A 27536-nucleotide genomic window follows, 5' to 3' on the forward strand; every position below is an offset into this window, starting at 1 on the left:
AAAGCTGCTTCATTAGGTGATGGTGAGGGGGCTTGGCAGACTAGGTCTTTTTGCATGCAATGAGAATGTCAGCCTTACAATGTCAGCCAACATCAATAATAATGTTAGGGGGAAGTTGAGAACAGTCAATTAGTTTAGAATTATTAGGAAAAACAACACCAAAACCTAAGAATAGTCATAATATATTATGACAGTATAAGACTTTTTGACAGAGTCCTAAAAGTTGCTTTGCTGACAAGGGCATAGAATAAGGTATACCATGTCAGCGGCTACCTTTGTGCTGTCTCAGAAGCATGATTTTGGGGACTTCGTAGGGCAACAATATGCCCATTTATAGATAGCCATATATACCCCAGACAAAACTCATTTACTTTATCCAGTAATGAAACATTACATTACTCCCCACCCAAATGCCACACTTTCCCTTCTGCAAATAACGTTTAACAAGAAATCTGAATCATTAGAGAAATTAACCACTACCTCTCTCAATTCACTGGAAAGCAATCTATTGATTTTTGGCTTCAACTAGCACTTTAAAATATAGTACAACCCACTGATGTAATCTGTAGTCCAAATCAAATGAGATTCTTTTAAGATAAATGGTACCTGTCTTTTGGTACCAACAGCTAGCATGAACAAACTAGTTCTACTAAGACACAGACAAACATTTATTATTATTATTTTTATATTTTATATCCCGCTCTTCCTCCAAGGAGCCCAGAGCAGTGTACTACATACTCAAGTTTCTCCTCACAACAACCCTGTGAAGTAGGTTTTACCCCTGTTGTAGCGTGTACTCTTGAAAATCCCCAGGTCAGGCTAACAAAGAGTGACCAGTTGTGAGTATACCTTACAACCTTACCTAGAGGAATTACAGCATTACATTACAGCAGCTACCTATTAAACCCATGGGCAGTGTTAACTGCATATATTTATTTATTTGTACATTTATATCCCACTCTTTCTCCAAGGAGCCCAGAGCAGTGTACATAGTTATGCTTCTCCTCATCACAATCCTGTGAGGTAGGTTAGTCTGAGAGAGAAGTGGCTGGCCCAGAGTCACCCAACAAGTATCATGGCTGAATGGGGATTTGAACTTGGGTCTCCCCGGTCCTAGTTCAGCACTCTAACCACTACACTCTGGCTCTGAAAATGCTTATTATAATATTATTTTAATATGCTTATTCAGCAACAGCACAGACAGCATGATGCAGTCTGATCCCCTCTGGAAATTGTTACTACAGAAGAGCAGTAGCCCAACTTTTAAAAGTGTGATCATCTTGATTGCAGTCAAGATTCAGAAGTCTCTTATCTTGACTTAACAATTTAATGGATTTTGTATTTGCAATCAAGATGATCACACTTTAAAAAGTTGGGCTGCTGCTCTTCTGTAGTAACAATTTCCAGAGGGGCCATGCTGTCTGATGCAGTAAGAACACAAGATGTCTTGCGGCACTTTAAAGATTAACTCACAGCACAGGCTTTCATGGACTAGATGAAGTGAGCTCAAGTCCACAAAAAGATTAGGCTAAAATTGCCATGTTAGTCTTCAAGGGGCTGCAAGAACTCCTTTTTTCTTCTGAATTAGTTACCTAGCTATGTGAATTTAAGCAATTTACTTCTCATATACAAGGTACCTCTACAGTAATAGCTTCTTTCTTTCTTTCTTTTTTAAGTAGATGGGTATCATCAGTCAGATAAGGAAACTATGGCAGAGGGCAGCTTCTGGCTTTACACAGCAGTAAGCACAGGGAGGAGCAGGGTCCAATCTAGCTTTCCTGGCAAACATACCGGAATGGTTGTATATATCCCATGTAATGTGAAGCAGGTCTGGACTAGGACTGGGGAGACCTGAGTTCAAATCCCCATTCAGCCATGAGACTTGCTTGGTGGCTCTGGGCCAGTCACTTCTCTCTCAGCCTAACTTACTTTGCAGGGTTATTGTGAGGAGAAACTTAAGTATGTAGTACACCGCTCTGGGCTCCTTGGAGAAGGAGGAAGAGCGGGATATAAAAAATGTAAAATAAAATAAATACTTGTATTTGAACTGATATTATGGTAAAGTTATCTGAAATATGGGTGTCACGTGTTTGGACGGGGGGGCAATTTCAGTGCTTGCCCTAGGCGCCATTTCCCCTAGATACGCCTCTGTTTACCATTGCCATCTCCTGCGCTGTATGAGACGATGCCTTTCAGCATCTTTCTATATTGCTGCTGCCCAATATAGGTGTTTTCCATAGTCTAGGAAACATACCAATGGGGATTCGAACCAGCAACCTCTTGCTCTCTAGGCAAGTTACTTCCCTGCTGCACTATTAGCTGGCTATGGAGCAGGAAGGTAGCACAGGTTAAAAAAGAAGTGATCCAGGTCTTGTGGACTCACTGGAAAATGAGAGCACAAACATCAGGAACATCTAGCATGGCTTCAGGTTTCACTGAGGGTCAATTTATAGAACTGTATTACACTACATCATAAGATAGCTTGGTTGGGTGAAATGGTTACCATAGATGGCATATGGCCAGTACTTGTGGTCTGAGTATTGCTGCCCCCCCCCCCCCGCATCTGCCAAGGTAAGCCCACAATGAACTTTAGGGGCCCAGATAGTAAGGAGGCATTGAGTATGGTTACTGAGGGCTTCTGAAACCTGATTGAGCCAGGTTGAAACTGGTTAAGACATTACTTGAGACACATCTGCAAAGAAGGCAGGGTGGTAATAACAAGGATCAAAACAACTCTGTGATTATAGGCAAGATGTTGTAGCTGAAGAGCATTGGTGGTGATGCTCCTAACTGAAAATCAAGGGCCTTACTGCATGTTATCTTCAGTGCTTTGCTCCTACAGAAGGTCTTTCCCCATGTCTTCTGGCAATGTTTAGTAAAGCAAATGAGTGATGTGACAGTATTTTACCAAGTGGTTTCCTGCCCCATTTCTATGGCTAACACTTGGGCAGGTAACAGAGAGTGTGATGATATCACATTATCTGTCTGTTTTAACTAAACATTGCCAGGAGATGTGGATATGTAATGATCACGCATTTAAGATAATGTATAGTCTGGCCCTTGGTTTCCAGTCAACACCAGTTCCAATGTTCTTCAATCCCAACCTCACATTTCTAAATGCAATCTGTTTCAATCATTGTTCTTGCCTCCTAATCCCATTTGAATTAAATGTGGCTGCAAATAAAGAAATGCTCTTATGCTGATATATGGGGCGGTATGAAATGACCTCATAAAATATATAGTGGACCAGATGTCCACATTTTATTCAGTTTTTTGGAGCTCATCGCAGGTTTCTTACTCTAAATATGTGGAGTTATAGTGACCACATACTTTGTGTACACTGTTTCCTCTAAGGCATGCACATGTGCGCGCACTCACACATTTTCTGAGGTCCGCTCAGTTAATGTTATATTCCGCTCAGGTTGAATCAGGAAGGCCCCCACTCTGAATACATGTGCATATTCACTGCCTTGGTACTATCGCCCAGAACAAAACTCATTCCGCACACAGATGAATAAAATTAGAGAGAACGCTATTTGTGTGGCCCCGCATATCCTCCCCTCAACTTCTGGCAACATTTAGTTAAAGCAGTTCATGACGTGATATCATAGTGCATAGTGCTCTGCTCAACTTACTTGGCTGACATTTGTGGGAAAGAACTAGGGAAACATGGGGTGCAATGAAATCACATTGCATGTCTGTTTTAACTAAATGTTGCTGGGAGTCGTCAGGAAGAGATGTGCTGCAGTAGCAGACACACAATTAAGGTAATATGTAGTTTGGCCCCAAGTCTGAAAACCAGGGGGGCAGGGAGGAGGAAGTGGAGACTGGTCCATTGTGTAGCTGCAGGATATTTCACACCAGATATTTCACAGCCACATTTAATACCAGTCAAAATCGACGGCACACTTTATGCAGTGCAGGCATTCAGTGAGCCTTTCTTTCATTCAGGCCATGAGCCACGAATGATGGGAAGTGGTTGGAATAAACAGTAGCAAGGGGGTGTGCAGGAGAAGTCAGACAAGTTTAAAAAAATGTTCTTCATCGTGGTCTCTGTCGATCACATTGGTGGGTTTTGTTCCTGAATAGAAGCTCAGTCAGAAAGCTTCCAAAGCACTTAATCCCTGCTGCTTTTTGGTGGACCCCCCCCCCCGGCTTTGTGTAGTGTCTATCTTCCTTCAGTTCTTCGTTGTCTGCTGTCAGATCATCAGTGCTATCTGTGAGGTGCCTTTCTTTGCTCTCCAAAAAAAAAAAAAATCCTTCCGCTTAGTATTTATTTTTCTCCTTTTGTTTTCCCCCTTTCTCTACTTTTCTATTTTCTTCTTTCTGTAAGTTTTGCATATTCATTTTTACCGCCCCTCCCTTCCCCTTCCTGCGGGAGGGAAAAAAAAGAGGTATTTGGACAGTTTTTTTGTTGTAAGCAAAGTTACATTCAGAAGGTGCATTGTTTGCCAGGCCAAACGTCTGCCAATGGATGGCTGCTCCTGTTGCCTTTGTGCCTTGGTGAAGCCCATAGGGAGCACTCTTGCCCACACTGCCTAAATTTTATGAAGCAAACAAGAAAAAAACAGAGCTCTCTGCACTCAATCTTGTGGGAAAGGCCCCTGGCTGCGCCTCTGAACATGTCGGTGTCTTCCACCAAACCACATGCTCCCATGATAGATCTTACCATGTTGAGGATTCCAGCCTAAGGAATTCCAGTTCCCAGCCTAAGGAACTACTGGTTCCAGCTATTGATGCCGAAACTCAGCCGGTACCAACCCATCAACAATGGATTCTTCCTCAGTTCCTATGATCACAGTGTCGAAGGCAACCCAAAAGCTGTTGGCTAAACCCAAACCCCTACTCCCACTGACCAAAAGGAAGCTGGCCAAGACCTAGGAACCAAGTAAGAAAAATAAGCCCATAGAGGCAAAGTCTTCCATAACTAATCTCACTCGCATCAAAACTCTGGTCCCGTCAACTTCAAAGCACTTCAGGATTCCAAAAAAGAAACTTCCTCCTGATCAGTCAATGTCTCCAAAACATTCTGCTTCTCCACCCCTCTTATCCCAAGAGGAAATGGTCAACTTTCTGGAAGAGACCGCTTCTCCAGTTTGTTAAACATCATCAGTGCCTGAGCCAAACATCCAACCATTCCAGGGATTGACTTCCTTGATCTCACTTCCACAACAACCTGAAGTGGAGGGCCAATCGCTCTTGGAAGCAGAATTGAAGGTCTCGGAGGTTAGCACCCACTACTTGCCTTTAAATGGCATCCCAGAACCAAAACCTGAGTCACCAAACAAGGAGACACACAATCACTCTGAACATGTCCTGCATCTGGCAAGTTCACCAGGACTGCAAGTAAAACAGCAAACGCAACCAGCAGAGGACCCTGTCTTTGTTTTGATTGACACAGATGCTAACACTCCAGCGGCCCTGCCTATATTTAAGCCACTTTTAGACATTACACTTTCCTGCTGGGAGAAATCTTCTTCTATGCAACCAACCTCTAAACATTTGGAATCTTTCTACCATGTTCAACTGGATAACTGCGCCTTCTTACAAAAACACCCTACTACTAGTTCAATTGTTAGAGAGGTTGCTCAGTCCCATTCCAGGCACAGGACCTTGTCAGCACCCATTGGCATGGAAGGATGAAAGCTAGACTCCATTGGGAGGTGCTTGTATTCAGCTTCCAACCTGTAACTAAAGATAGCAAACTGTCAAGCATGTATGGGATGATACAACCATTTCTTATGGGGAAAATTAGGACCTTCTACCACAAGAACAGAGGGATATGACCTCAGCCATTTGGAAAGAAGTATTTCATTTGGTCAAGTAACAACTGCACTCTTCTTGCCATCAAGCAGATTGTGCTGCTTACACTATGGCAACCACCATTGCCTTCCATAGGCATGCTTGGCTCCAGGACTTAACCCTGAGGCCAAAACTTGCATTGAGGAGCTCCCTTTCGATGGGGCCGCCCTGTTTGACACTAGGGATGTGCAAATTGATTTGGCTACAAATCGATTTGTACCCGAATCTAGCTGATTTGGGTGATTTGGAGATAAAACAAATCACCCCTGTGGTCCATTGGCTAGTTTTGGGTACAAATCGAATCACGCCTAATTCGATTCGAGATTCGGATCCCTCCTATTATTTTCCTCAGATTCCCAACTTTCAGTAAAAAAAACCCCCTAAGCTCTAGCCCTTGTAGAAATGGAGTTATGGAGCAAAATGTGTGGTCACTATTTTTTAAGTGTTTGTATTCTTTGGTGTATAATAACTTTCCCTTAATGAATCCCTATGAGGATTCATTACACACCTTCATTTCTTCTATTCACTTTGACTCTCTTTTCGACAGTGCCAACTGTCACCTGCCATGTGCCAACTACACCCCACTCCCACCCACAAAGCAGTGGGGTACTACTTAGTTTATGTTCTAGGGTTTTATGCTTTTTGGTGTCTAATAACTTTTCCTCATAATGAATCCCTATGAGGATTCATTACTCACCAAAGAGTCTAAACACATCAAAATTCCTAAAATCTAAACTGAGTACCCAATGGCTTGTGGGCTGCAGGGTAGTTGGCACATGGGATACCACTAATTCCCCACCCCCACCTGCAAAGCAGTGGGGTCAAAATGAACAGAAGAAATGAAGGGGTGTAATGAAGACACCAAAGAACCTAAACACTTCAAAAATATCTAAAAAATAAACTGAGTGCCCCAGTGTGTGTGGGGGGGTGTCATTGCTACATGGCAGTTGACAGTTGGCACTGTCCAATGATAGTCAAAATGAACAGAAGAAACGAAGGCATATAATGAATCCTCATAGGGATTCATTATGAGGAAAAATTATTAGACACCAAAAAATCTAAACATTTCAATCTTCCTAAAAATTAAAATGAGTACAACACTGCCTTGCGGGTGGTGGTGGTATGCGGGGTGTAGTTGGCACATGGCAGTTGACAGTTGACACTGTCCAATGACAGTCAAAATGAACAGAAGAAATGAAAGTGTGCAATAAATCCTCATAGGGATTCATTATGAGGAAAAGTTATTATACACCAAAGAATCCAAACACTTGAAAAATAATGACTGCACATTTTGCTCCATAACTCCTCTTCTACAAGGGCTAGAGCTTAGCTTCTTCTTTTTTGAAAAAATGAAAACTGGGGATCCGTTTTAGGGTTAGGATATGGCATCTTTGAATCCCTATTGTCAACCAAGTGTCCCACCACCTTGAAATCTGGGTGGTAGGTAGCACCCGTGGAGACCTACCCACCACCCAAATTTGGTGCCCCTAAGACTTTGTTAAGTGGTCCAAATTGGTCCGAATCCAAATCAAATCAAAGCAAATACAAATTGAATCTGGGATGATTTGGAGGGGGTAATTTGGATACAAAGCAAATCAGGTTGATTTGTTTTGGGCACAAATCACATTTTAAAAATGATTTGTGCACACCTCTGTTTGGTACCAAAATGGATGAGACCATGGAATGAGTGCACAAATTAAGAAATGTTGTGCATTCCATGAACATGAAGTCTACTCAAACTATGTCATCCACACCCTATAAATGGAACAGCAGTTGACTCAGACGTCTTTGTCACAGTCACTGGGATCTGACCATTCATTTCATGCTCACAAACCATTGAATTACAAGAAGCCCTCAGAATTTGCCAATCAGAAGCAGCCACGGACAAAACTCAAGTCACCAACCTCCTCTAAACTTGCATGGCGATTATACTTTTTGAATTGGTGCTTGCCTCTGATCCCATTTACCAGTATGGGAGGCCATCACATCAGATACTTGGGTGGTCACCATAATTCGCATAGCTTATGCTATTGAATTCATAGAACTTCCCCCGCCTTTCTTCATTGGTACAATTCATCTTACTCCAACACACCTGGAAGAAATAAATACCCTTTTGGAAAAGGATGCTATAGAGCCAGTACCACCAGGTTCTACAAGATGCTTCTACTCCCCATATTTTGCAGTTCCTAAGCCAAATGGAGGACTATGCCCCATCTTAGCTCTCCATGCACTCAACATATTTATCAAGTACAGATGCTTCAGGATGCTTACCATCACAGACATTACATAGCTGGTGGCAGAGAATACATTGTTTGCATCAATAGACCTGAAGAACACGTATTACCATGTCACCATGTGCCCACAACACCTCTAGTATCTGCATTTTCGAATCGGTTCCCAGGAGTACCAATTCAAGGCCCTCCCCTTTGGTCTTTCATCCTCCCGTCAAATATATACCAAGTGCATGGCTGTAGTCATAGCTTATTTCCACGAGTGCAACGTCTAGGTATTTCTATTTCTGGATGACTGGCTTCTGGTTGCCAAATTGCCAGAAACTCTTTTTGCCAACTTTTCTGTGACACTATGCCTCCTCTGCATTCTAGGTCTTCAAATCAAGCTTAAAAAATAGAAACTGACTCTCTCCAGAGCAATATGTTTTATAGGGACAATCTGTTCTTTTACGAATGAAACATACCTCCCAGGAGAACGCATCCAGAACGTCTCTTCTCTGGCAAGTATTATAATAATGCTTCTTTGGCAAGTATTATAAGAATAAAACAACTCATACTGCTAAAACTCTTCAAATAATGTTAGTTTTGGTGGCCTTGTCCACTGCAGTCCTTCCTCATGCCAGACTAAGGATGCGAGTGGTCCAGTATTGGTTTCCACTCTGGGAATCCCTGTCAAAATGACTGGTTCTACACAGCACGATTCAAAGATCTATAGGATGGTGGATGTGCTGCTGCAACCTCGAGAAAGGAATGCCATTTGTGTCAAGACTTCCTCAAAAGATAATAATGACAGATGCATCTGAGACTGGATAGTGGTAGCCCACTACCCCAGATTTCGACTGAGTTGGCATTGGTCTCCATCCGAAGCCAGACATTACATACACTTCCTTGAGTTGCTAGTAGTCTTAAAAGCATTCAAGGGTTTTCTTCCAAGGATCCCATGTGCAAATAGAAACCAACACCACCACAACCAAGGTGTATTTGAACTGACAGAGAGGAATGGGCTCGTGATCCCTCCTAGGTCTAACTCGTCATATCTGGAACTGGGCCATATTGCATTGCATAGAACACTTTGCAATCCACAGACAGGATCGAAACAATTCCCTGGCAGATGCTCTCAGATGAAGGACAGTAGTCTCACATGAGTGGCAGATGGATGGACATTACCTAACCAGCTATTTCGCTGTTGGGGCACCCCAAAGAGCGACCTCTTGGCTTTTCAGACCAATCACCAATGTCACCTATTTTGTTCCAGAGCCAGGAAGGGCAAACACTCCATGGGAGATGCTTTTGCCCGTGATTAGAGCACCCACTTCATGTACATTTCCCCACTGATTCCCTTCCTACCTCGAGTTCTTCAAAAGATACAAAGGGAGAAGGTATTAGCAATCCTCATAGCCCCCTTGTGGCTGAGGAGATCATGGTTTTCCTTACTTCTGTAGCTAGCAACAGGATGGTGAGAGCACTTACCTTTCACTCCCCATCTCTTCTCACAACAAAACATAGCTCTCCTTCAACCAGAAATCAAATGCCTGTGACTCAGGGCGTGGCTGGTTCTTCCAAACTGGGCCCAGAACTCTTGAGTACCTTGGAAGCGGCCAGGAAACCTGCAACACGAAAAACATATTGAGGCTATTCACAGGAGCGTGCAAAACCGGCCTAAGGGAGCCCAGCATGGTTTTGCACGCTCGTGTGAACAGCCAGGCTCGGGCCCAATCCTGGCAGCTATATGGTGGCAAATCTGCCTAAGTAGCCTCCCTCCCACATTTGGGGTGACTTGTAGATTTGTTGGTTTCACAAAAATCTGATGGGAAAAAACCTAAGGGAGCAAAATAACAACCACCACCAAAAAAACCAAACTGCCCCCATTTTTGTCAATGAGATAGATATTTGTGAATTTGGACAATTAAACAGGTAGGCAGGGCTAATGGAGCTCAGTGGCAAGCAGGGGAGAAGGAGGGCTTCAGCAAAAAGAGTGGGACATTTCTCAATTTGAACAACCACTTCTGCTTTTGAGAGGAAAAGTTGTTTACTAGCCTTCGCAGAAGAAAATGCTGAAACTCTATGGCTCCCTCAGTGGTCAGGGACTTTTACACATGGCAGGCTTTACCGTGAGTTTACTGGGAAGCTTTACTGCAAACTCGAAGTTGTCTCAAAAAACCGACGTAAATAGTGGATTTTTTTTACCTCAGATATAAATCAGGCTACACTCTAACGTGCAGTGAAAACCCCAAATTGTGTGCGAACTGCTCCCCAATAACTCTCAGGGACTTAGTGGTAAATCTGGCTGATATGTGAACCTTCATTCTGGAGGAGATGCTAGTTAAAAGGCTTTAAAAGCCCTGTGTGAAAAACTTCCAGGCAAGCCTGTTCTGGTTCTGAAGGTGAAGCAGTTCAACACAGTTAATCTCTTGGTGTTATGAAGTACTACCCTCCCAGGTGCTGGTTGTGCAAGTTTTGAGGGAATTTCCTCACAACTCCCCGGCTTTATGGGAACACTCTGGAGGTTCAGATAACCACAATAAGGAGCCCCTGACTTAGTTACTAACTTTTGTTTTGTTGCGTGTCCATATTTGTATAAGAACATAAGAACAGCCTGGGTGGATCAGGCCCAAGGCCCATCTAGTCCAGCATCCTGTTTCACACAATGGCCCGCCAGATGCCACTGGAAGCCACAGGCAAGAGTTGAGGGCGTGCCCTCTTTCCTGCTGTCACTCCACTGCAACTGATATTCAGAGGCATCCTGCCTTTGAGGCTGGAGGTGGCCTATAGCCCTTCCACTAGTAGCCAATGATAGACCTCTCCTCCAATTGAGGTTGGAGGTGGCCTATAGTCCTTGCTGATATCAGCAGCCTAAATGAGGGTCAGCAAGCCTGTGCTTGTATAGTGCCCTCTCTCTTGCTGCCACTCCCCCGCAACTGGTACTCAGGCATCCTGCCTGAGGCTGGAGGTGGCCCGTAGCCTTCCGACTAGTAGCCGATGATAGACCTCTCCTCCATGAAGCCCTGAACAGCCCGGTATATGATGTTTGCTTTACAGTATCAAGCTAACACTTCATTTAACAAATACCCTTTGTTCTCAAGGAACTTATGCTTAATTGTTATTGCTAGCATTACATATTTCCAGTCCTCACTAGAAACAAAAAGGTGCAGTCCCTGCATAATTGTTGAAATGGCTGCATATATCCTTTATAAAATAAAGTTGTATCTGGCAGTGATAGCTTGCCTTTGGATGATGCCAAATAACATTTCCTCCATAATAATTTATATAAGCCCTGTCCATATGTTCCTCCCTATGAATGAAGGTGGGGGCATCATGATTATGCTGCTGGCCCTGCCCCCATCAGATGCCCCGCCTCCAGGCACTGATTCAGATATGTGCATAGTAGTCGGTACTCATAGATGGAAAACACAGGATAACTTCATTCTTCTTCTTTTTCCTGGAGTACTACTCACAGAATCCTCACCTGTGCAAATACAGCACTATGCTTGTGGTCCAATCAACATATGAAGCTTGGGCAGGTGGAGAAGGCAGAGATTTGCTGCCAAGTTTAGGATGTCCTGCCCCTCCTTGCACACACTGAATGTATACATACTGCACAAAGTTATTTATAGATTTAATTAGGAGGAGGAATCATATATATCAAATAATATCAAATTGTAATTCTCCATCCTCTGCTGTGAAGCTAACAAGTATGACATAAAAGTATATGCTCTGCGAGCACTGAAGGTACAAACAGATTTCAGTGCAAATCAATCTATAATGTGCTGCTCAAGTTTTTGATCTGTTTGCATTTGAATGCACATTTTATATTTCTCTCTGCTCTCAGCAAATGTGGTCATAAAAAGGCACAAACCAACCTTGCAATACAATACCACACAAATCATCTTTACAATAATTCAAGTCTTTTATACAGTGAGTTACTGAAAACACAATATGGAAGTCAGTGTCCATATTGTATTTTTAGTCATCCACTGAAATGAACACAGTCTTACTGCAAGGGAATTTCCAATAATAAAAATCCTACTGAATGCTGGAATAAATAGAATAAATTGATCCAACCTCCATGAATGCAAGAGGACATTTGTGAACCTGATTTAACATTATATGATGTGAAACTGAGGAAATTAGAGGGTTGAATCTTCATCATTAAAAAGAAAGCAAGGCTTAAGAACATAAGAACAGCCCGGGTGGATCAGGCCCAAGGCCCATCTAGTCCAGCATCCTGTTTCACACAGTGGCCCACCAGATGCCGCCGGAAGCCACAGGCAGGAGTTGAGGGCATGCCCTCTCTCCTGCTGTCACTCCACTGCAACTGGTACTCAGAGGCATCCTGCCTCTGAGGCTGGAGGTGGCCTATAGCCCTCCAACTAGTAGCCGATGATAGACCTCTCCTCCATGAAGTTATCCAAACCCCTCTTAAAGCCATCCAGGTTGTTGGCTGTTACCACATCTTGTGGCAGAGAATTCCACAAGTTGATTATATGACAAATATATTATTAGAATTAGGCAAGGACATCATAAGGTTACAGTGGGCCCCAGGACAAGTGAAGATGCCCCCCAACTTCCTCTCCTTACCCTGCCCTCTGTGACTTTAATATGCATCAGCCATGAATTGTGACACACACACCCCCGCCATAAGGTCTTGCCAGTTGTTGGTGGCAACAAAGTACAAGCCAAGTGAATCTGACCGGAACCAGCTAAAAAAAAAACCCACAACTATATCCTATGGATTTCTCCTATGTTCTGGAGCCTTGTGGCCAAGGCCCAACAGCAGACCCCTGGCCTGGCCTTGTGTGTGCCTCCTCCTCTCTTCATGACTGGCTGGCTAGGTGTTCAGGTTTAGCTCACCCCTCCCTCAGCCTGACTGACAGGCTCAACAGCCAGGAGGCTTTTGATTAATTGATTAAGGGCCGTCAACTCTTAGCGACCACATAGATTCTCTCCAGCATGATCTGTCTTCAACTTGGCCTTTAGGGTCTCTCAGTGGTGCATTCGTTGCTGTCTGCAGGTTTACTGCAGGGCTTTACTGTGTGTTTGGGGCATAACAGATACTCTGACGCAAAAAGAGGATTTTTAATCTCAGACGTAAATCGGGCTATGTTCCAATACAGAGGGGGAAACCCAAATCATGTGTGAAGTGCTCGCTGAAATATCGCACAGACTTCAGGGTAAATCTGGCCAATATGTGAATGCACACCCACCCTCCCAAAGTAAAGTCACAATGTTGCCATCTGAAAAATCTCCAGGGAGATGCTGACTGGTGCTCAGTAACAGCATTCCCTGACTGCTGAGACTATCAATCCATCTGAGAGAGGAGTGGACTAAGCCTGAGAACCTAGCCAGTCAGACACAAGGAGAAGAGAAGGGAGAGATGCTGCTTGACACTCCTCTCTCCACCCCATCCACTCCTGGAGAGGAGTCATTGGCTTGAAACTGAGACAGGTTTTGCAGTCAGGAGCTCAGCATTCCTATGGGTTGGTGAGTCAAGCAGGGAGAGCCAAGAGCAAGCTGTGTTGCCTAGCTAGTAAAGCAACTGCAAATGGCTTCAAGTTAAGTGGTGGGTAGGGATGTGCACGGAACCGGCAGGGGTGGCTCAAAGGCGGGGGGATACCTTTAAGGGTGGGAGGGGAAGAGTGTTTAACCCTTTTCATTGCCTGCTCAAAATTGCCCACCATAAGCTGCTTTCCCCACACCAAGAGAACTCGTGACTTGCGCAGGGGCCCATTGCGCATGCGCAGCAGACTCCAAAATGGCCACCAAGGGGGGGAGCCTGGAACGGACCAAAGAATGCCCAAACTGGGTGGTTTTTGCCAAAACAGAGGCCAGTGGGGGAGGGAGAACGTCTGTGGACACCCCCTGTGGCCTTGGAAAAGCCCCCTGGAGAGATAAGTAATATATCTATCTCGCGAACCCCCCGAATAGCCAGAGGGGTCTGGTCTGGTGTTGAGCCAAACCAGGGGTGGTTCAGCTCAACCCTGAACCTTCGAAGCAAACGGGTCTGATGTCAAACCAGTTTGCACATCCCTATCTGATTGCAGAACAGGGAGATAAGGTTCACTGAGGCCAGAGGCAGCAGATGTCATGGGGCTGAGAGCTGGGTCAGGTAGACAAGAAGAGCCAAAGTTAGATGTAGTTTTAGAAGATGTAGGCAGATAGTCAAGTACTGTTTTATTTAAGCAAGGCAAGGTTGTGCTGTTGCTTAGGCAAGTTATGTTCCTCACATTGAAGAACCAAGCCTGGATAAACTGTTATATAGGGCTGTCAGGTTTCTCTTGGTTTCTCAGATCACCTGAGCTGAATAGATGGTTTCAGTGGTATAAATGGTACTGTGCTGCAATAACTCTCTTTGAGGTGCTTCACATGACACATGCGAAGCGCCTGATGGGGTTCTGCGAGGAGAGCCTGCTCTCCCTGCAGACGAGCAGACGCTTGTAGCTGGGTGGCCGGATCGGCCTCTCACACAACTGCTGGCTCTGTCATGGAGCCAATGGGGGCTGCGGGGATCAGGGGCCTCATGGCCCCCAGAATTTCCAGGATGCCCCATGTGAGCGTGCGGGGCACCCTGGATAGACTCCCGAGCCCGGGAGGCTGCAGCCTCCCTATCGGGGGTCTACTCATGTGTTGCCATGCACCATGGCGACACACGAGCACAAAAACAAGGTTTGTTTGTTTGTTTGTTTGTTTTTCGATTTTTACACCGCCCTTCCAAAAATGGCTCAGGGCGGTTTACACAGAGATATAATAAATAAATAAGATGGATCCCTGTCCCCAAAGGGCTCACAATCTAAAAAGAAACATAAGATAGACACCAGCAACAGTCACTGGAGGTACTGTGCTGGGGAGGGATAGGGCCAATGGAGCAATCGCTAATGGAGCAATCGTTCCGTTAACCTTGTTTAAGGGGAGGGGGATTTAGTGTGGCTAGCTGGCGGGAACTGTGCCACTCCCGTTGCACCACATGATCGTCCAAAAGTGGGCTGATCGTGTTAGCCGGCTTTTGGTGTTAGCCCGCTTTTGAGTGATCATGGGAATAGCCTCTTTGTCTAGGAGATACTATGGTGACTCAGAGAGGAAGATGCCAGAGTCCTTGGTTCAAGATCCTGACTTCTTACAATGCAGACAATTTAGCTCCTTGCTTAGATCCACAACTTGTTTTTAATTTGCTGGTCTCATGAAGTAGCCTGTGTTTCCAATGACATCTCTACCTGCGCCTTTCTATCCAAATACAAAACACTGCATAAGTGAGAAGCCACCCTTTTTATCAACCAGTATTGCCACAAATATAGATGGCATGCCGGTAGCATTTCCCCCACATATGTGTGCATTCCTTCTACATTTAATTCTATCATTGGTAGGTAACATATAATGCACAAGGTAGCAATTTCCTCTTCAGTGTGTGCTATTTAACTGGACTGTCTTGCTCATCATTCTTGCATTCATACTGTTATCCTCCTGCAAAGGTTACACCAGCTTATAATGAAGGATGTAAAGAATGGGCTTGTATAATAAAACACTCTACAAGAAATTAAAAATCAGAGCAAGTTTTGCAAAAATAGAAACTCATCCCTACTGTCATACAAATACACTCCACCTGGAAATCTGAATGTTTCCTGTGTTTCCCCTTCAATTGTAACTATTAACAATTTCCTTGCTAATTTGTTTCCCAAACAACTGTAATTCCAGATCAAAGTGTCCTGTTGGTTTTGTGTTTCCTGGCATCCTGATCCTAGGCATATTTATTTGGAAGCTGAGTCTTGTAGAAGTTAAATGAACTTTCAAGTATGCTTAGGAAGATAGCCTAATGATGTGAGGCTGAGCTATGGGCAGTAACTTCCAGCTGGTAGAGGGCTTGACGTTGGGTCCAGACGAGTCAGGCAGACAGCCAAGAACAAGCAGGCAGGATAAGAGGCAAGAGTCAGAGTCACAGTAGGGTTCAGAAACCAGGTAGACTGACAAAGATCACACAGAGAACTGGGGGTAAAGAACAAAGGCTAAGGTCAACCTGGTTGGTGAAATAGGTCCAGATAAGCCCAAGGTCAGAAACAGAATCCAGGGTCAAGCCAGTGTCATGACCCTGGAGTTAGGACTCCTTTCAGTAAGGACAAGATGGACAGCTCAAGGAGATGAGATGGAGGAAGACTTACAGCCCAGATCCAAGGTGCTACTGTGCTGCTGAGACCCAGCCCCCCCCACACACACACATACACACCAGAAGAACCAGGAGAAATCAAACCAGCACCTCCACTGTGACCCAAGGATACAGCTCTGCCTATATCCTCTGACTCAGAGGAGTCCTCTGATGGCTTGCTAGCCTTAGCAGAGATCCCACAACACAGCTGGAGACAGTGCTGAGAAAATTGGGAAAGGCCCTTTTAAACAACTGAGCAGTACCCATAAAAACCAGCAGTCTGCTTAAAGCAGCTGCTGGAGCAACACCCCTGCTGTGTTGTTAAATCCAACTCTTCGGGGTTCCTGATAGAAGCTAGCTGAGGTCCTGACCTCTTTCTCTTTGGAGCTGTCTGTGGTTTGTATCCTTCCCAGATCCCTGCCTTGGTGGAGACCTCAGCTCAGCCTGGAAGAGAGTAGCTAGGTAGACAAACCAGAAGCCAGGGAGTAAAACGGTAAGTCAAAGATCTGGAATTGAACAAAAGATCAGAGAAACTGAGTCAACAAGCCAGAGAGAACAGCCATAATGCACCAGGACCAAGGAGAATTTGAAACTGAGGCACCGCTTGCTTCAGTCAGAAAGCTACTTACACCTTTTCTGTTGTGAGGGAAACCAGTAGGTGATCCCATGGAGTGGGCCTTGCCCAAGGTCTGGAGGCTGCCACAAAGAAAAACAATGTGCAGAGCATCCGATTCGGCATAGCAAATACACATGGAGTTGTATGCTGCATTATAAACTAGAGACACAGCATGAAGGGGATGCAAAAATCATGAAGCATATTCAAAGCATTTCAGTAGCTGCAGAGTCTACTTGTTAGTACAACTCCACACATCAAATATTTGTGGGATTAAAACTATCTGGCAAGATAGTAGGATGATCTTGCCATGCCTTATTTGACGTGCAGAGGATATCAGTGCAGCTGTGTTGATACAAATAATAGGATCAGCACTCCCAACTCCATTAGGACACTCCACTTTCACTGGTTGCTACTGCCTTTTGCCACAAAATTGAATTCTGAAATCCAGTCCTGTTCTCAAACTTTGAAATTCACATGTAGAACCTTTGACTGTTAGGGTACAGTTCCTCAGGCTTGCATAGTATAAATCATTCCATTATATAATTGTAAGGCAATAAGATAAATATTTCCTGGTGCATTTCATGCAACTCATAAATAATACATTCTCATACAACAACATTAATTCCAGAGCTATTGAATCTAAGTAGCTTCCTACAAGGAACTGTCAAAAGCACCTTAATGAGAGATTGTTCATGTTTTAAAATAAACAGTACAGAAAATATCCTGGCAAATTCCACAATCCAGCCTTAGTGTTATGCAATCTTTGAATTTGTCAGTGTGAGTCTGTGCAAGTTCTCCACCTCAGTAGGATAACTAGGAAAGACTAGACTTTATCAGTCAAGTAAATTCTGCTGAGAAGGCCTCCAACTGCTGTCAAGGATGTGGGCTAGTGATGGATAGCTGCATATTCAATTGCACAAATTATCTTGACAAATTGCCAAGATAAATATTTTGAACCAAACCTAGATTAAGGTGCTCTTTTTGATAGAGGTAAAGTAACATTCTGTTGGTGACATCATGAGACTTTCAGAACAAATCCTCAATACAAAAAATCAAAGGTACTTTGCAAGCAGAAGCTTGAGTGGAGGCCAAGCCATCCAGCTATGGTGGTCAAAAGAATATTTATTCTTCTTTCTCTGCCTTCTGGCTAAGGGTGTGCCCGAACCGGTTCGGAGGCCATTCTGCAGGCCTCCGAACCGGTTCGGTTCCTAGCCGGTCCGGCGGCTCGGCACGGAGGGGGGTTGTAGCTTTAAGGGTGGGGGGGTAGTACTTCCCCCCCCCGCTGCTCTTCCCCCTCCGGCGCTGTGATATTTGCAAAAGTTTCTGGGGAGGCAGAGTTCCTCCCTGCCGCCCCTGGCCCCGTCGTTAGCCCGATCGAGCTCAAATACGCTCCACGTATGTGCCCGTTGTGGCGCGCGTGTGCACTTGCCGCCCCGTGCGCGCTCCGCAGACGTCACACGTCAACGTGTGACGTCTGCGGAGTGCGTGCGCGGTGGCGGCAAGTGCGCACGCGCGCCACAACGGGCACATACGTGGAGCGTATTTGAGCTCGATCGGGCTAACGACGGGGCCAGGGGCGGCAGGGAGGAACTCTGCCTCCCCAGAAACTTTTGCAAATATCACAGCGCCGGAGGGGGAAGAGCAGCGGGGTGGTGGTGGTAAGTACTACCCCCCCACACACACCCTTAAAGCTACAACACCCCCTGTGCCCATCCGGACCGGTTCGGGGGCATGCACTTCACTACTTCTGGCACTCATCCTTTATTAACCTAGGAATGTAGGAAGCTGCCTTATACTGAGTCAGACCATTGGTCCATCTAGCTCAGTATTGTCTACACTGACTGGTAATGGCTCTCCAAACTGTCAGGCACTCTTTCCCAGCCCTACCTGGAGATGCTGCCAGGGATTGAGCCTTGGACCTTGTGTGTGCAAAGGAGATGCTCTACCACTGAGCTAAAGCCCCATCCCCACAATTGGTCCTCTTGCTCCATCTCAGTCTAAAAGAGATATTACTCTTAGCATAACAAGCAGGATATATATATATATATATATATATATATATATATATATATACTAGATAGATAGATAGATAGATAGATAGATAGATAGATAGAGTTAGTGTTAGCATAATCTAAGAATTTGGTTGTGTGCAGACAATTATTTCTGTGGAGGAACAGGATTTTCCTTTACTACTGTTGTGGCAGTAGCTTTGGTCCAGAATCAGTAACTTTACAGCTCCATAAACAAAATGGAACACAGAGGGGAAAGTATGTTTGTTCTGTTTTTCTCATTGTAGGTGCTTTCTCTAGTTTCATATAAGTGAGTGTAAACAAACTACAAAATGATGGACATCATTAGTTGTTTACCTGAGTTCTTCCAGACTAGCCTTTTTCTCTGGAATTGACATAATTCATTCAGTTATTCCTGAGAATCTGGACAATGCTCCTTCCAAACCACTGCATTCCTATATTTCCCCTTGTCCTTGTTTGATGTCAGTTTATGATGCTTGGATGTTCCATTAGTAGCACAAAGATTTTTGGTGTGAAATAGTGTAGCTCAGTTGTCTTTGCTGAGCTGAAAATGTGGCTTTTGATGCAGTATATTTCTGCCTTTCTTCACTGCCTGCTTACTTTTATTTTTACCATACCCTTGTCTTGTACTCCCCAACTCCCTATGGTGTTCCCAAGAACCATGTTGTCAATTTCACTTGCAGTGAAATTGCAATCTTCCCCTGTTCTCTACAGAAGTGGTACTAAAGGTTTATCAGTTTCATGGTGGGCATTAGGGATGTGCAAATTAATTTGGATACAAATAGATTTGTACCCGAATCTAGCCGATTTGGGTGATTCAGAGACAAAACAAATCACCCCTGTGGTCCATTGGCTAGATTCGGGTACTAATCGAATCACGTCTGATTCGATTTGAATCTATTCGAGTTTTGTATCCCTCCTATTAAATCCCCCAGATTGCCAGCTCTCATTAAAAAAAAAAAGCTAAGCTCTAGCCCTTATAGAAGTAGAGTTATGGAGCAAAATGTGTGGTCACTGGTTTTCAAGTGTTTGGATTCTTTGGTATATAATAACTTTCACTCAATGAATCCTTATGAGGATTCATTACATACCTTCATTTCTTCTATTCATTTTGACTATCTTTTCAACAGAGCCAACTGTTAACTGCCATGTGCCAACTACACCCACTCCCACCCACAAGGCAGTTGGGTACTATTCAGTTTAAGTTAAGTGCCTAATGGGTAGAGGCTACCACCCAAATTGAAGAGGAATTGGGCAAAGGGCTGGTTTTTGGTGAATTGTTGAAGTTTTTGTGTCTTTGGGGCAGATTTGGGGCATAAAGTGGGATCTGGGGCAGAAGAGTGGGGTGGGGTGGTAGTGCCTAATGTGTGGAGGCTACCACCCAAATTGCAGGGGGATTGGGCAAAGGGCTGGTTTTTGTTGAATTGTTTAGGTTTACGCATTCTTAAGGTTTTTCCCCATAAGGTATAATGGAGGTGTATCGCTCATGTTGGGAGGGAAGGGGTGGCCTAGAGTGGTGTGGGGCTGGTGGTAGTGCCCAAGGGGGGCAAGGAAGCTACCAGAATTTTTTCAAAGGATTTGGGCAGAGTGCTGATTTTTGGTGATTTGTTGAAGTTCACACATCTTTAAGGTTTTTCTCCATAGGGAATCATGTAAGTTTCAACAGCCCCATAACTGCAATTGGGGGGCGCTGGGATGGCCCAGAGTGAGAGGTGGTGAAGTGAACAGAGGGTCCAGCCAGCCCCATGGGAAACCCATGTGGTACAGGGTTCTGTTGTTTCTGAGATGTTCTGAGTGTGGATTCTCTGATAGCAAATGAGAGTGGATTCATGGTTTGTGTTGAAAATCTCATTTGCTACCAGAGAATCTACACTCAGAACTTCAACAATTCACCAAAAATCAGTCCTTTGCCCAATCCCTCTGCAATTTGGGTTGTAGCCTCGACGCATTAGGCACTACCACCCCACCCCACTCTTCTGCCCTAGATCCCACTTTATGCCCCTTATCTGCCCCAAAGATCTAAAACTTCAAAAATTCACCAAAAATCAGTCCTTTGTCTGCAATTTGGATGGTAGCCTCCACCCATTAGGCACTACCACCCCACTTGACTCTTTTGGCCCTGGGACCCATTTTTTTAATCCAAATTGATTTGGATTCAGATTAATTTGGATCCAAATTGAATCTGGGGTGATTCGGGTGGGTCAGTTTTGGACCCAAAAACAAATCGGGGGTGTTTCAATTCGGATCCAAATCAAACCACCAAAAATCTGAATTGCACACCCCTAAGTGGGCATGTCAGTTTCTTTTTTGGTCAGTTTCTTTCACTGTATTGAAGTGCTGGGGTGTACACATGCCCTCTTGGGAGAAAAAAGGGGAGGGGGCTTCAGAAGAAGCTGCATTATACTGAGTCAGACCCTTGGTCCATCAGGCTCAGGACTGGCAGCTGTTCTCCAGGGTTTGAGGGTTTCTCCTGTTTTCCAGAAGCCTTTCTCAGCCCTAGCTGGAGATGTGAGGGATTGGACCTGAAATTTTCTGCATGCAAGCAGTTTCTCTACCACTGAACTATGACCCTGTCCGCTCCTTGGAACAGGAGAAACTACAATGGAGATGCCTTCAATTGTGCTACTGGGACAGGAAGAGCTATTGCTGCACAGGCTGCTCAACTTAGCCCCCCCCCAGCTGTTTTTGGACTTCAACTCCCACAATCCCCAGCCACAGTGTCCAATAACCAGGGATTATGGGAGTTGTAGGCCAACATCTGCAGGAGGGCCGAAGTTGAGCAGGCCTGTGGGAGGAAGGATTTAGGCACTATCCATAAACATTAGAATATTATAGGGCACTGCAGTCACACACAGTCGGCTTTAAGAAAACCTAATTCCCCTTCTTGGAGCAGCTGGTCTTTTGTATGAGAACTAGGTAGTGCGAAATGACCACAGAACATGGCTAATACTGGTATAGGATTAGCCTCCCTGCAATCAATTTTGTTGTCTTTTTAAAGTCCTGTTTAAATGTATTCTGTGATACGTAGCGGGGGTTAATGCCAGAAAGAGGATGCAAGTATTACTGGCTTTACTCAACAAGGATGTCCTTATGGTACCTTTTTTTGGTAACGTATAGTAGAAAAGCTATAGAAATGCCCTACATTCAGTCATCCGATCATTGATAATCTTCCCCTCCTTATTTTTTTTTGCTACTGAAGTGACACTACACAGCAGAGATACTTCCACAGGGTGTCGGTATTCACTGTTCCTAACAGCCTTGACTGACAGATTTGCTTTAGATCAGCTGCCATTAAATCTTATAGGAGTCTGAACTTGAATGATTGATCTGTTCAGTGGCTGCATGGGTCAGTTGGACTTCAGTTGCCATAATGCTCTGTTAAATAGTACCAACTTTAGACTATTTGCAATTAAAATGAAATGTCAAAACAATGGTCCTTCCCCTGCTCGTTGTCGTTTTTTAAATGACAGAGTGGTTGGAAACAAGAAAAACTGCTGCCTGAAGCAATTGCTTCATTTTCTTTCATAGTAATGCTGGACTTGGTGTGGAAGACTCTTCTAAATAAAACTTAAGAGGTAGATTATATGTGACTTCTTGGATAATATTCCAAAATGACCTGAGGAGCAGCCTTGGGACAAGAGAGAAACATGTTAAATGTACATGTTATCATGATTATCCCAATGCAGAAGGAAACGTAGTAAAGACGTACAGATAGTAACTAAAATATTGATATGGAGTATATTGTAAAAATTGCAGATAGTAACTATTGTAACACAAAAACAAAACTGTACATTACATTACCTTAATTCTTATAATAGGTATTTTGTACCTGTTATAATAAACATAGCACTTTATTGTCATATGCTAAAATTCTCAGATGAACAAAATTAAACTGGCTCCATGCAACAGTGATGTTTTATTTAGCTTGTTTACTTATTGTGGAAGTTTAAATCCCACCTTTCCATTCTTAAGAGCACCTGAGGCAGTTTATTTTTGGTATTCAGCACACAACAAATGTATAGAGTAGTAAGCAAAAAAACCCAAATACCACCCCTCCATATCATTTGCTGTATGTTTTGAAATATATATATGTTTTGAAAAATTAAACATAAATGCAAAGAATCCCCTTGTTCCTCTAATTATAATGAAGATTTCTTCATCCTGAAATTATTTTTTCCTTATTTGTTGCATTATAAAAGCAGATAGCCCCACTAAATACAGAAGAATACGCCAGTCATCAGCAACCATATAGTTTTCTTTAAATGATCAAAAGCTTATTTTGTTTGTCAATTCAGACATGATGGTTCAGATGTCATATGGATCCAAGATTACACCTTGGCTCCTTTGTGTCCTATCTCTTAGCCTTGGGACATGTGCTCCCCCACTCCTGCTCACATGCAAGTTGGAAGAATTCTAATCACAATACTTTTGATTGTGGTTAGAAACTAGCCAGGTTCAGTCATAATGTCAGAAGTAATTGATCCTGTCTTGTTCTAACTAAAGTGCTTGTAACCATGATCTGGACCTATTTGAAGCTGGATTCAGATGGCAATTTACTTCAAGCGTTTTGTTTAGAGTTAGCCAGGATCAATTGGTTCAGATGATTGATCCTGACTTGTTTCTAACCACAATTGGAAGGAAAAAATTTCCAACTTTTATGTGGTTGGGTGAGGGGGACCATGTGCTCCTGAGGCCTAGAAACAGTTTACAAAATAAAGGTTTAATCTTGACTCCATGTGACATCTGATCTAACCTGATGTGACATCACAGTTGGCACAACCTGTGGTTTGAAAACCAAGTTCCAACCATAGTTTCACATTTGGGTTTTTTGTCCCCAAACAAACCATGGTTTGTGGGCAGACACAGGTGCAGACATAATGCAAAATCATAATTTAGTTAAATAAACCATGGTTTTGCGTTATGTCTGAACCTAGCCTCTCTGTTTTCATATTAAACCATGTACCCATCAAAACAGCTAAAAGTAGATAAAACGGAAGCTATCTGAGTCCATCACAGGCCTTACTTGCAAACCTTCCTGTCTTCTTTACCCAATCAATTCTGCTTTCTATCTCTGTCTTCTAACTATCCTCCATCTTTCCAGATGCAGGACGCTATGGGCTATGAGTTACCCTGGGTGTACTTTGTCAGTCTGGTCATCTTTGGATCCTTTTTCGTTCTTAATCTGGTTCTTGGTGTATTGAGCGGGTAAGCTGCTGGTTTTGGTGTTTTTTTCTTCCCCTCATGCTGCAGGGCAAGACTCCAGGAACAGGGTTCTTCCACATCACCAAAATCCTTTAGTTGCCACACAAAAAATGAAGGCTTTATGTGCATTATGATGCTATATTAGTTCTCAATCAACAATATGCCTGACAGCATATGATAGTATATATAATAGTATTTTGAAGAGGAAATTCATTTGCTGAGCCAACTAAAATGCTTAGCAACTTCCATACAAGAAAAGAGAGCATTTGCTTCTTAGTTGATTTGAATTAAACAACAAATTTTGCACTGGTGACTCAAGTTCCCTTCAACTGGAGCCTTGCCATGCTCAGGAATGGAGCCTTTCTCACTAATTATCATTCCACTTTTCCAGGTCAATGATGCCATAGGAAAGGACCTGCCCTGGATCTATTTTGTTACACTAATCATCATAGGGTCATTTTTTGTACTTAACTTGGTTCTTGGTGTTCTTAGCGGGTAAGCAGTACCAGGAAAGTAATGTTTTTAATTATTGTTGTTTCCTGTTTACATGGACTTTTGAACTCATGTTTCCATTCTTTTTCTTGGATTGTGAGTATGTGGGGCTCTGATCCAACAAATTTCTAATGCTGCCACAAGGCCCCATACACATACCTGCTAATATCAGTGGGCAGCATACAGACTAGTCATGATTAAACACCATTGAAATAGATGAGACAACATTAGTTAAGATTAACTTAAGTACCTTTAATTTCAGTGGAATGTAGTTGTGACTATCATCACCTAGATGCTGCCCAGTGGGATTTGGCTTTACCCCATAAAGGGACAGTTTTAGGAAGCTTAAAATGAAGGTGTGACATAATAGCATTAAACAGCCTATATATAAAATGATGTAATGTCTCTATCAAAAACTAGCAATGCTAGCCCTAAAAAGATATTTTCCTCTGAAGTATACTTTACATTAGGAATTGAAATTGTGCCTCTTATGAGTTCCATAACCCTGGGTGGAAGGAACTAATATAGTATTAACATGAATGGAGCTCATGATCTTATGAGTATCACCTAACAGTGAGTGGTTTATTTTAGATTATAGAGGAGTTGGCAGATTAAAAAAAAAATCTAATTGCTTTGATTGTAATTGGCTTAGCTGCTCTGATGTCACAGAGAAATTGGTAAACCTGAGCCAAGTACCCGAGTGCTACAGAGAACTGGGAAACATTAACATTTGAATTCTAAGATTGCTGAGTAATATTTGTTCAGATTAAACCATGTAAGTGTTGCCTGTAGACCATTAGCTTTCAGATATCATCTTGTTAATGCAAATTGGTGAACAAGTTTCACAGCCATTTAATGAAACATTGGTTACAGACAAATGACAGTTCCTGCTTATGTCTGTGACATCATGATTTGAAAAAATAGTAACAAACTTAAAAGCAATGGAAAAATATGTGCAATTAGTAATACACAGATAGAATGGCAGTTCTCTCAGCAGAGAGCTTCCCAAATGAAGCTTACTTTAACTATGGAAAGGAGGGAATTTTCCTGTGACCTCTGATCATCCTTGAAAAGTTAGGGGCAAAAACATACATTACTGGACAAAGAGGAAAGCCTTTTAGTTTTAAATGTTACTAGCTGGGCCAGGTACAGAGGACCTGCGTCTCCACTGGCCCAGCCAGCTCGCTTCTCCCCCACCCCCGCCACTTCTTCCCACCCACCCGTGGCTTCTGGCTGGCAGGTCGGCCAACCAGAAAGCCGGCCCACCACCGCCTCCGGCCCACTTCTGCCTGCTGCTCTCGGCAGCCAGACCAGGCCAGCCACTGCCACTTGTTCATGCCGGCTGCTGACAGGAGCACCCCGCTTCCCGCCCCCCCCCCCCGCAGTTTCTGGCTGGCAGGCCAGCCGGAAAACCAGCCCACCACCTCCTCCCACCCACCCACCAGCCAATTCCCAGCAGCTGGGCCGGCCTAACCACCTCCTGCTCCTGGCAGCCGGCCGCCCATTGGGGCCAGCATCCCTATTTTCTCCCATCCCTGTCACTAATGGGCAGCTGTTCGCAAACTTTCGCGAGAGCTGCCACGCATGGGATTAGTGATGAGTACGCCTAGGAGAAATAAATATATAGATATTCTTTATCAACTGGAAAGGTTCAGGTTGGGCATCAGCTGTATACAAATTTCTTACAAACTTGTCAGCAGATTTCAGGTTCATTTTGAGGAAATTGCTCAAAGTGTTTCAGTCAACAGATCTATAGATCATTTGCTTTCTTGGTATGAGGGCAAACAAACAGCAATAACAGGTGACCATTGTGATGTGGTGTGGAGTTGAATGGAAATTACAATCATTTCAGAAAATGATGCTAAAAGGGAATCATTTGGAGATTACTCTTGGTCACATATTGGCTTTGACCAGATTCAGGTTAGCAGCATAGATGCAAAATGTCTAGAATTTCATCAACTATTCCCTGAGATACTAAGCCCCTGTCATCAGGTTTTCAGATGTTCTGTAATGTATGCTTTACTGCATCACCTTTAGAATGATAACAGGGTTTTCAAAAATACAAATATTGTAAGGCTTGAATATAATTATTTTAGGATCACTTCACACATGATGTTTTCCCTGCAAGAGTGTACACTAGTGTAAGACAAACCCTATGTATACTGATGTAATGTGTGAAGTTCTAGCAAGTGTCTTACTGTGCTGGATATATAATTATTGATTGATTGATTGATTGATTGATTGTTCAATTTCTATACTGCCTGTTATAAAGCATCCCAAGGCGGTTTACAAAAGTTAAAATACTGTACAGTAAAACTCCATATAACATTAACCATTAAACAATAAAAACCATTACCCCCCCCCCAAAAAAACCCCCAAACAGAAGCAGGAAAGCTGAGAGATCCGGCAGCCCCTAAGGGATAAAGCCTGAGCAAATAAAAAGGTCTTTAGTTGTTTTTTTAAAGTAGCCACAGATGTCAAAGAGCAGACATTCACTGGGACAACGTTCCAGAGCCTGGGAGCAACAACAGAGAAGGCCCTGCTCCTCATGCACAACAGTTTAGCCTCCCTCAATGTCAGCACATGGAGCAAAGGCCCCTCTGATGATCTTGTTGGCTCCGTGAGCTGGTTGAATCACCCTATCTCTTAGGAGCAGGCAGTCCTTCAGGTATCCAAAACCCAAACTAATAAGGGCTTTGAAGGTAATAACCAGCACCTTGAATTAGATCTTGAAACAGATTGGCAGCCAGTGCAGCTCTTTCAAAATAGGTGTACTATGTTCCAAGCGCGCAGTCCCAGAGGGAACCCTGGTAGCTGCATTCTGCACCAACTGAAGTTTCCAAATATTTTTCAAGGGCAGCCCCACATAAAGTGCATTGCAATAATCCAGCCACAATGTGGCTACGGCATGGGTAACCATGGCCAGATCTGCCTTCTTGAGAAAGGGCCGCAGCTGGCGCACTAGCTGAAGCTGTGCAAAGGCACCCCTGACCACCACCTCTACCTGAGCATCCAAAAGCAGAGCTGGGTCC

The 27536-nt window shown here is 43.7% G+C and overlaps 1 protein-coding gene across 32 annotated transcripts in view; it reads left to right on the plus strand.

Moving 5' to 3' along the window:
* CACNA1C (calcium voltage-gated channel subunit alpha1 C) overlaps positions 1-27536 on the plus strand; it is an 852604-nt gene that overhangs the window by 572618 nt on the left and 252450 nt on the right. For 30 of the 32 annotated variants that reach the window (XM_053254970.1, XM_053254974.1, XM_053254969.1 and 27 more), the window contains one exon: positions 23912-24015. The exons of 1 other annotated variant lie outside the window; for it this stretch is intronic. In XM_053254970.1, coding sequence (XP_053110945.1) covers positions 23912-24015 — 104 coding nt within the window. Of the gene's footprint in view, positions 1-16577; positions 16658-23911; positions 24016-27536 lie in introns of all 32 variants that reach the window. One more of the 32 variants, XM_053255002.1, reaches the window with a different exon arrangement.

Source organism: Hemicordylus capensis, chromosome 5 (genome assembly GCF_027244095.1).
Source record: "Hemicordylus capensis ecotype Gifberg chromosome 5, rHemCap1.1.pri, whole genome shotgun sequence".
Classification (NCBI taxonomy): domain Eukaryota; kingdom Metazoa; phylum Chordata; class Lepidosauria; order Squamata; family Cordylidae; genus Hemicordylus; species Hemicordylus capensis.